This window comes from Poecilia formosa, unplaced genomic scaffold (assembly GCF_000485575.1).
Source record: "Poecilia formosa unplaced genomic scaffold, Poecilia_formosa-5.1.2 Scaffold459, whole genome shotgun sequence".
Lineage (NCBI taxonomy): Eukaryota > Metazoa > Chordata > Actinopteri > Cyprinodontiformes > Poeciliidae > Poecilia > Poecilia formosa.
The window spans coordinates 258,068-269,030 of NW_006800398.1; the positions used below are offsets into that span (position 1 = coordinate 258,068).

The following is a 10,963-nucleotide window of genomic DNA, read 5'->3' on the forward strand; positions in this document are numbered from 1 at the left end:
AAAGTTTCATATTTTTTTATATTTTCTGTGTTTTTTATGCCTGTTTTGTCTTAAAATATCTTATGAGAGGAGAAAAACCACAAAACCTGCAATATTTAGCAAAATTAAATAAAGTTGAATATTTTTGATGTTGGTGTTTCAGCCTTCACCAAGTTTAAAATTAACAAAATAATTTTGATTATTTTTGGAGCAATGAGTGAAAAAGCAAAAACCATTCAAGAAAAATTCAATATTTTAATTTTGACTGCATTAAATCTTTTCAGCTACTTCAAACTGATCCAGATAAAGTTTTTCATATTCTTAAAATCTTTTCTCTGCTTTAGTGAAAGAGAAAAACACCACATTTTTAATATTTGTCCATAATAAACTATAGAGCGCTGTATTTTTGATGTGGGTATTTCAGCTTCGACCCGTTTGAAAATTAATAACATTGATTTCTTTATTTTTTTTGCATCATTATTTTTCAAGCAATGAGAGTTAAAAAGTAAAAACACTTAGAAAAGTTCAATAAAAACCTCAACAATAAAAAACTTTTAATGCATTAAATCTTTTCAAAAACTTCAGACTGTCGGATATAAATATTTAATGTTTTTAATGATAAAAAGCGGCTAAAGAAGCAAAGTTTCAAAGCATCTGGAAGGGAAAGTATAACTAAACCATTAATTAATAAAAAAAAAAAACATTAAACATTTATGAGAAAGAAAAACGACCATAAAATGAGCTAAATGTAAAAAAAAAAGCTGAATTTTTGTCTGAGCTCAGATTCAGTAACAGGGTGTGATGCTGCGGCCGGCCTGCAGGGGGCGCAGCGCGCCAACCGGCCGGGCCTGGAGCCAGAAGTGAACATGAGAAACACTTACAGTAATAAAGTGTTAGTGTGAGAATGACACACTGCTGCTGTCTGTCAGGGTGTGTGTGTGTGTGTGTGTGTGTGTGTGTGTGTGTGTGTGTGTGAATCAAGTGTCACCTCAGATAAAAAGTGACTGGGTGTCAACAGAATGGATGGGAAACGTCAGGAGGTGAAACAAAGGCCTGCAGGAACCAAATTAATGACCAATTTGTTGCTTCATCCGCTGGATTATCTGACAGAATATGAACTAAAGACCCCGACACACACACACACACACACACACACGCACACACTTAATATTTATGCCATTATTCTTTTTCCATTTTAAACCATAAAGCTTCATATTCTAGCCTGTAGTTTTCTTTAAACATGCTGTGATTCAGAGGAAATGGTTTAAACCAACATCTTTTCTGTCCCAAACCTGCTCATCTTAGCAGAAAATCATTTTATTTTTCTTTGCTTGAACTGAGGAAAAACTTAAATATCAATAAATACAGTAGAAGGATAATTAAATATTGCTTTTAAAAAAAGCCTCTGGGTTTCCCAGACAGGATTGTTTTCTAATTTGGAGGAGACAAACAGAGATGGTTGGACATGAAGGGAGAGAAAGCATGAAGGATGGATGGAGCAAACATCCTGACGCTGAATGACCAGCTGTTTGTTCGGTTTCCCTGCTCATCTTTCAGAAACGCAGCTCTGTTACCAGTGATAAGTGAGAAGTCTCCCAGGTCAGCTGGTCGTAGAGAGAGAAGCAGGTGAGGAGGAAAGAAGAAAAGCTTTTAAACCAAACAAACTGAGAAGTGAGTCATGTTTCTGAAGCAGCTGTAAAACAGTAACAGCAGCATTAAAAGGCTCAGCTCTCGATTTAATTTGCAAGCATGAGTTACATATTTAGGGAAAACGTGTCACTCCAGCCTGCATGAACATGGAAATATTCAATAAAGCATTAAGGAACGACAGGGAGCCTTTTTTACTTTTTCTGCTAAAGGTTTGGGTTTTCTTCAGTTTGTGGAGTGAAAGCAGCAGCCGGGTCAGATGCACCAATAACTGACCATCAGTCTGACTCGTCCACAGCAGTTTGATGCTCAGCAGTATAACGGCAGGTTCACACGATGCTGCAGCGGATCAGCTGACCGCTGATGATCTGGTTATGAGGCTGAAGATCTCCAGGGAGAAAGGAGACATTTCAGAGAGCTGCTAATCTTCCCAGGAGAGAAGATCTCTGACCGCTCAGCAAAAACACGGCAGTGATAGTCCGATACACTCAGTTTGATCAGGAACCAGAACTCCATCATCTGCTCCACCTCCAGCTGCTGCGGTTCCAACCAACCTGTTCCCCTCCTGGCCTATGGGGGCGCTGCGCCGGAAACCACTGAAGGAAACCATAAAAACCTCTAGAGACACTGAGAGCAGCTTCCTTCATGAAGTAGAAACAAAAATGGAGGCGTCAGATTTTAGCGGTTGGAGGATTTCTCTTCAGTCTTTGGTTAAAAACCGAACCATTTCTCCTGCTAGCGCTAGGCTACCATGTTAGCTTTGGTTGTATTTACCCAGAATGCCCTGCGCTGTAGTCCACTTCCTGCTTTTGGAGCGGTCTCCAGTCCGCTTGGAGTTCAGTTTCAAACCGAACCAGAGTTGACTAAAATAATAATTCGTAACAATAACCCCAAGTTAAAAATTTTAAAATAATCGTAATAATTCAGGAATAAAGAGATAATACGAGAATAAAGTTGTAATAATAAAATAAAGTCGAAGTAATAAGAATAAAGTAATAAATTACAAAGAGTAATAACATGAGGATAAAGTCACAGCTGTAAGACTTTATTCTCATAATATTAAAACTTTCTCCCTGTAATGATGGTTTTTCTCTTAACCTGCCTTTAATATTTGGTCACAGCAAAGTAAATCCACCAGCCATGCTGATCTGCAACAGAATGGCTCAATAAGAGAATAATCAAGGTGGCCTAGTCAAAGTTCAGAGCTCAGCCTCACTGAAATGCTGCTGAGGAACCTTGGGAAGGAAAAATCTCCAGGTTGTACTCACACCAACACAGGCCGAACGGCGTTCTTCATGTTTCCGTAGGCGGCTCGGCCCAGCAGCTCCCTGAAGCAGTTCTCAGCCAGAGCCGCCGGGTTCTCCTCGCCATCCTGACCCGACCCGGATGGCGTGCTGGGATGCCCCGCCCTGCGGAGGGAAGCAGAGAAGCATGAGGAACAGAAAAGCTTTGCAAAGAGCAACAGCAGCCGCTAGCTCAGCAGGGCAACTGGGAAACAGGCAACAGGTCTGGAAACGGCAGCATCACGTAGCAACGCGCCGCGCCGGGGCAACGATCAATATTTCATAACAACACAGAGGCTGAGGAGACAAACCTCCAGGAAATAAGAAAAGGAGGGAAGAGAGAAGCTGACGTTAAATGAAAGTTTCATCAGAAGGAAAACCTGGAGAAGGAAACAACCAGGATGAATAATTGATGTGGCTGCAGAGGAGAAGCTGCAGCCGCATTAACAGCCAATCAGAGGCCAGCTCCTTCAAGGCCACGGCTCACATCGCAGTAATGGGACTGAGAAGTCTGACGGGAAGGTCACAGGTCAGCTCATTGGACGGTGATGTTCAGAGCTGAGGTGTGAAATCTGAGCTGTCAGAGTTCACACTGCTGCCGGACCTTCAACGTCAGAGACGTCTGGAGGAAACAGCAGCTCAAACCCAGGAGGAGGATGCTGCACACATTAGCTTCTGCTACATACGGTGCTCACTTTAGCATTAGCTTCTGCTACATACGGTGCTCACTTTAGCATTAGCTTCTGCTACATACGGTGCTCACTTTAGCATTAGCTTCTGCTAAATAATGTGTTAGTATGGCATTTAAGCATTAGCTTATGCTAAATATAATGTTAGCATAGTAACTTAGTATTAGCTAAGCTGTTTGTGGTTAGTGCTTTAGGGATAGCGCAGCTAGCTTCTTAGCTAGCAGTGCCCTCCACTAGCAGTCGCTCTCTCTCTGCCAGTGAAGGAAACTGATTTCTGTCGCTTGCATCCAGGATCTCAGCTCTCTCTCGATATTCACGCGTCTGCTCCATAATTGAGGCATCAAACTTAAATTTTCATGTCATTATTTCAGCTGAAGTCCTGATTCGTCTGTAAATCTCCCCTTTCCTCCCAACCACTGCTCTGCTGGAAGCGAAACCCTCAGAGTTCTTCCATTTCTCTCAGAACCGCCCCATTGAAGCCGCCGCAGCCACTTGTTGGGATAAAGCGTGGCAGAAGTAAATCACGTCCCCGGCAGCGAGCGCGGCCGCAGATGGACTCCAGGCGGCCGCGTCTCAGGAGGGAAACAATGCAATTACAGTCGGCCCACGCCAGCGGTTCAGGGGAAATTAAATGCTTATTGCTTGTTAGAAGTGGGGAAATGATAGACAAAAATGAAACCTCCTGCTGTAATTGGAGGTGGATTGTTGTGGTTTAATAAAGTGGGCAGAACAGAAATAAGGTTTTCTGCTGCTAGTTAAAAAAAAGTGTTAAAAATATAACTTTGTAGTCAGAATTTGTGTCCAAATAAACAAAAATATGGTCCATATTGAGAAAAACATAAAAAGAACTTTAGTTTTTAACTTGTTTTGTAACTTTTTGTCCTGATCCAATTATTGTTGTATCCTGTTTGATGCTGTGGGAAGGAAGGATTTCCAGTAGCAGTCAGTGTTGCATCGAATCTGAGCAGGCCTCTGACTGAAGACTGCTGTCTGACAGAGCCATGTCTGATGTCAGGCTAACAGCTCAATAGAGACGACATGTCCTGCCTGTTAGCTAGCTCTGCTAATCCACCTCATTTGCTTTTGCCGCTCCTCTCTAAAGCCCTGTGGTTAGAGGGATGTTGAAGTAGGGGATACGACGCAGAAGTTTTCCTCCTTCTCTCTGCATCTATGAATCCTCATCATTTTCATCTCCTCTGGGATTCAGGGTCAAAGTTCAGGTGTCATTTGAAATTTTAAGAAAAATAACTTGTTGCCACGGTTACGCATCATAACTGTCGAAAAGTAAAAATGTAAAAGCAGAAACACTTCCAGCTGCAGAGAACCAAGAACCAGAGGGAATAAATGTTCAAACAAGCAACAACTCAACCAAAGACAGAACCCATCAAAACCCATCAGAACCCATCAGAACCCATCAAAACCCATCAGAACCCATCAGAGCTGAGCTGCTCCAACATGAACAGCATTAACATTTCACAGCTAATAAAGTTATTTTTCATGTCCAGTAATCTCTGAAAGAGGAGAAAACTCCAGCTCTAAATAACTCCATGACCCCTCCTGTCCGGTTTGTCCGGTTTGGGTTCAGCGGCTGTTTGGGTTTCATCAGGTACGAACCGTTTACAGAACCTGAGTGGCTGATTGTGCAGCTGGAGGTCAGCGGCGTTTTAACGCCTCCAGATCGGCTCTGAATCGGCCATCAGGGTGGAACCCTGAACACCAGCGGTGCCTCGGCCTCCCTCCCTCTGCAGGCCAGACACGTCCGCCTCACCGAGGCAATTCAGAGAAACATGGCGGCCTTGAGCGGCGCCGTCCATCAGAACCTCGCCTATCCGGAGGGAAACAAACAGGAACCAGGAAGACGTTCAGGCAGGAAAAACTACAGAACGGGTTCATTTCTGCATCGGCAGCAAAATGAGGAAAAAACTGCAGCAGGACTGAGATTCATTTAGAGGATCAGATTATTAGACATGGAGACATGAGTCAGGTCAAAGGTCAAGAGTTATTCAAACCCTAAATATATATACATTTATAAATTTGGATGGATGGATTTAGAGTCCAGAGTTTTCAGAGTTTCTTCAGGAAAACAGAAACACGGACAGGACATGGATGTCAGAGAGCTGAACAGAACCAGAACCGGATCAGAACCAGAGAACGCCTCCTGCAGCAGCAGGTTACCGTGGCTTCAGAACCCACTTACACACACACACGCACACACACACACACACACACAGAGGGTTCCTCCAACAGTGAGCTGAACTAAATGCTTCTGATCGATGGATGGACCTCAGCGGCTGAAGATATTGACTACATGCAGACGCTCGGCGTTCTGGCCTGCAGAGCAGAACCTCTGAGCCGAACCTGTCCAGTCGCCTGACGGGGCGCCGGCGCCGCAGCCGAGCCTCTTAAAGGAAAAAGTCAGCAGAAGAAAGAAAACGGCAGCAGGAGAGGATCCAAAAATAGCTTTTTGTTCACATGGAAACCATACGGATGAGACGACAGCGAGGAAGACGGGAAGGTGAGGAGACGAGATCCGCGAGGAGAAAAGAGAAAAAGAACCAGGAAGCTGAATAAACGGCAGACGGGCGTCGATTCACCGATACGCAGATTTACTAAATCTGCCTTTATTAGCTCAGAATCCACAGAAATAAGGAATAAAGTCGTTATTTCATGATTCCCATTGTTTTTCCAGAAAAACAGAAACTGTTTATACTCTAAATCTTTAGATGAGAACCTGAAGTATTCTGGGAATTTTTCCACGTTGGAAAATTTCCATGGAAGAAATGGAATAAAAGACGCATTTTCTACAAAACTGCAGAAAAATACCAAAAATATGGACAGAAACTAGAAGGATTTGATTTTTGATATATTAAAAAAAATTGCTGTTATTTTTGAGAAGTTGAAGCTTTTTAAAGTGTAATGTAAAAACAAAATCCCCAAAATTAGTTTTTACTCTCAAATTAACACACAAATACAAAATTATTCCCTTTTTTCTTTACCTGAACAACAATAAATTAAACTTGTAATATTTTAATTTGTCTTAATATTTATTTAACTTCTTTGGCTGATTATTTTCTATCATGTTGGTCTATAAACTGTTTCTAGATGATTTCCAGCCACAAATCTGAGAATTTTCTTCTAAAACCTTTGCCTCCGTTTTGATTTGAGGTAAAACAGACAGGAGTGCAGCACTGTGCTGCGCTGTACGGCACCGTGGCGGCACGGCGGCGGTGCTGTGCCTTGCTGTGCTGCACCTTGCTGCGCCTTGCTGTGCCTTGCCTCTCTGCGCCTTGCCTCGCTGCGCCTCGCTGTGCCTCGCTGTGCCTCGCTGCGCTGCGCTTCGCTGCGCCTTGCTGTGCCTTGCTGTGCCTTGCTGTGCCTTGCTGTGCCTTGCTGTGCCTCGCTGCGCCTCGCTGTGCCTCGCTGTGCCTCGCTGCGCTGCGCTTCGCTGCGCCTTGCTGTGCCTTGCTGTGCCTTGCTGCGCCTCGCTGCGCCTTGCTGCGCCTCGCCGCGCTGCATACCTGTCCAGGTCGTCGGCGTCCTGCATGTTGAACAGCATGGAGGGAATCAGCTTGTCCATGTGCTGAGGCTCCCAAATGATGGCCTGCAGCTCATCGTTCACAGTTTTCCTCACGACTCCCTGCAGACCTTTGATCCCGGCGACTCGGATCCTGAAACACGGAGACGTTTAGTCACATAAACTCCACTAAACTGGAACCACATTTATTTTCACTAAAATGATTTCAAACACTTTCAGTTTGAGAATGAAGGTTTTCCATTTAACTGGTATTTACTGGAAATATTGAGAGGAATTTAAATAAACTGGAAGTTAAATTTGACTGAACTGAGATAAACTGGAATGTTTGTCCTTAGTTAAAGGAAGCACTAAACCGTTTAAAAGCTAGTAAAAGGCTAACAGCAGAAGGTTCCCACTAATGAGACTGAACATTTTTAACAGCTTCAGATATTTTCATTTCATTGTTTTTATCTGCAGATTCTTTGTTTTATCCAAGTCATGATGCTCTGACATCCCTTTAAAAACTTCCACTTCAGGATTAATGAAGTTTTTCTCACCAGGATGATGGAAAAGCCTTAAATTGGACTTTCCCTGCTGTGAATTAATGCAAGCTGCCCTTTAATCTGGTTTGAGATCTTATTTGCTCCCTGAATCGGTTTTGTTCGTCTTGAGTTACCTCTGAACTTGATTTAAACTGGAACAAAGAGGCTTCAGATAAACGTTGTTGCAAAGATTTATGAGTTTAAAAACTTCTAAAATGATTTGTCGCATCAAACTGCCTCCAACACAAAGTGAGACTCATTTCCAGAGTCGAGTCCCAGAAGTCTGGCCCAGTCAAAGCCCATGAAACCAGGTCAGCTTTCAGCTCTGGACACAAAACTCAGAGCAATTAAACCGAAGACGAGGTCGGCGTTCCCGCCTCCGGCTTCCTGAGAATCCAGACCAGGACGAAACCTGAAATCAAACTGCAGCCCACCTCCTCGTCCAGACAAATGGAAACAAATGTCCACTTTTATGCCCAAACGTTCGCTCCACTCAGAGTCCCAGGTGGCGCCGCCAAGGTTCACCAGATAATGCAGCCGCTCTGAAGGCAGCGGCCACTCGCTCAGTAAATGAGACAGAAGAGGCTTCAGGTATTGTTTTCACCCACTGCTCATCTTTATTAGCGCCAGACAGCCGCCTCTCAGCGGAGGACCACCAGCCCAGACTATTTTTACCTCCCTGTGATCAGGAGCTCCATCTTCCAAACACAAAACCTTCATTCGATTTAATTCAGTCACACTGAAGGAATAAAAGCAGGTTAATATTTCCATTGTGTCATTTTGGGTTGATATGAGGATAAAATATTGCAGGGAATCATATTTACTCTCTGCCTGGAAACCAACACGGTTGGATTTCTGCCACTTCCCTAAAACGTCTTTTTGTTTCCTGTTCTTTGCTCAATGAGGGAAAACACAAATTTACTGCAGAAGATTACGGCTCAGGAAAACAGATTCACTCCATGAAACACACAGAAGTTACAGAAATATTTAACCTGGAGACAAAACAGGAAACGAGAAGGAAGAAGGTTTGAGCTGGTGCTTTCAGCCGCATCGCAGTTAAAAATCACATTTAGTTCAGTTTAATCACTCTGTAAAGGTAACACAGACATAAAAATGATCAATTAATTATAAACAAAGTTCTTCATTCGAAGCAGACCTGTTCAACACCGAATCCAACCGTTTGAGCTCACATCAGTCCCACAGGCTGAGATTCTTTAACAAATTAACACAAAACTGTCGATATTCTTCCAATGCCAGAAAAAAAAAACATTTCCTTTAATAAGAAATGCAATTAAAATCACATGAATAAGTTTTTTCACAAGATGAGTCATTAAAAATCATGCCATGATGCTGCCACTTCCTGTCGTCTTCTTCATGGTTTCTGCCAGTAGTAACATCCGGTTGTTGATCATGTGACTGGTGGGATGATTAAAGTCTTTCCTTTGCAGTTTTAATAATTCCTGTTTCCATTAAGCAGATTTATTTTCAAAATGTTGCAGTTATATGGTAAACAGAAATGCAGCTACTGAGCTCAGATTGGTGGCACAAATATGACTCCATACTAATCAGGGTATGGAGAAACCGACTGATCGTTAGTCGATTCTTTGGCTTTCTGAACTCGTACTGAAGGTCAGTAAATAAACGAAGGTAACTCAGAAAGAATCTTTAACTTGATTTTAATGAATCTTTTCTGAGATGAAAGTTATTCATCAGGTTTTTGTTTCTGTTCAGCAGCGATTGGATTCAGAGTTTGGTTGTGAAAACCAAACAGTCCGAATGTTCAGAACCGGCGCAGAGAAAGGCTTCGTCTCCCTCCCTACACGCCGACTCTGCCTGGTTCTTTTATTTGAGGATTAACGTTTCTCTAAAAGGCATGTTTGGTTTCTCTGTTTTTAATCCTCGCGTCTCTAAATAACCTTCCTCGCCTCTGAAGATGACTAATTATTCTACCGTGTTGGATTCAGATTAGCAGCGACGCCACACGTTTCCTCCTTCAGGAAACCGGTCTGAACACGTCTGGATGCTAGCTTAGCCTTTCAGCCAGGAGCCGATTACGCCGATGGAGAGAATGAAGCTCAAAGCAGAAGAAATGCAGCTTTTTATCTTATTTATGCTTAAACACAGAGTGAATTTCTTTATGACAGATTCCTTCAGAGGACGTGACTGAAGCATTTGTCTTGTGTGATCAGTTTTTCACTCCATCTCTGATACCTGAACATGAAGCTGCGACTCCAATGAACCTGACTGCTGAGGACCCAACCCACCGGGGGAAACCGTCAATAAGTCCCTCCAGTCTGACAAATTCACATTATACTAATAATAAATAACTGAATTATTGAATAATAAACATGAGTCCAAATAATGAGCCATGAGGAACAACAAGTTCTTTTCTTAGGCTTTAAGTCTCAGACACAGAAACCAGAAAAATGTAATAAAAACTAAACCCAATAAAGTGAATCCCTCTGAACAAGAAACGTTTCTACATTTTAGCCCCAGATGATGAGGCTTTGAAGGGTTAGCATTTAAAAACAAACTGGTTTGTAAAACTGAAGGACAGCAGTTTGAATAAATCTTCTGGTCGCCAAGAACCTTCTGCTAAGAAACTAACCTAAATATTAAAGTGATGATTATTACAATAAACTGAAGTCCTGTAAACTTTCACACCTTCTTTTAAACCCTGGGAACGAATGAAACGATGCGTTTGTGATGCAGCAGCAACTGGACTCACCTGGTTCTGGTCTCTGGGTCTTCGTGAGTCGAGTGGCACATGGCGCTGAACTGGGACACGAAGAAGTCGTAGCGGCGATGGTAGGAAGGCGTGTCCTCCTCGATGTTGGCAAACTTCACAAACTGCAGCGGCCGAAGCAGGAAATGAAAAGTTAGAGAACAATCCTGACAGCAGAACCAGGTCCAGGTCCGGAACCAGGTCCGACCGCGGCGGGACCAGAACCAGGTCCAGGTCCGGAGCCAGGTCCGACTGCGGCAGGACCAGAACCAGGTCCAGAGCATGGGGACCTGAACCAGGTCCAGGTCCGGAGCCAGGTCCGACCGCGGCAGGACCAGAACCAGGTCCAGAGCGTCGGGACCTGAACCAGGTCCAGGTCCGGAACCAGGTCCGACAGCGTCGGGACCTGAACCAGGTCCAGGTCCGGAACCAGGTCCGACAGCGTCGGGACCTGAACCAGGTCCAGGACCGGAGCCAGGTCCGACCGCGTCGGGACCTGAACCAGGTCCAGGTCCGGAACCAGGTCCGACAGCGTCGGGACCTGAACCAGGTCCAGGACCGGAGCCAGGTCCGACCGCGTCGGG

The 10,963-nt window shown here is 43.8% G+C and overlaps 1 protein-coding gene across 7 annotated transcripts in view; it reads right to left on the reverse strand.

The window, feature by feature from the left end:
* Positions 1 to 10,963, reverse strand: part of efr3a (EFR3 homolog A (S. cerevisiae)) — a 57,920-nt gene that overhangs the window by 20,835 nt on the left and 26,122 nt on the right. For all 7 annotated transcript variants that reach the window (XM_016663960.1, XM_016663959.1, XM_016663964.1 and 4 more), the window contains 3 exons: positions 10,383 to 10,504; positions 7,117 to 7,266; positions 2,895 to 3,035 (listed from right to left, as the gene is read on the reverse strand). In XM_016663960.1, the coding sequence (XP_016519446.1) occupies positions 2,895 to 3,035; positions 7,117 to 7,266; positions 10,383 to 10,504 (413 nt within the window). The remainder of the gene's footprint in view (positions 1 to 2,894; positions 3,036 to 7,116; positions 7,267 to 10,382; positions 10,505 to 10,963) is intronic.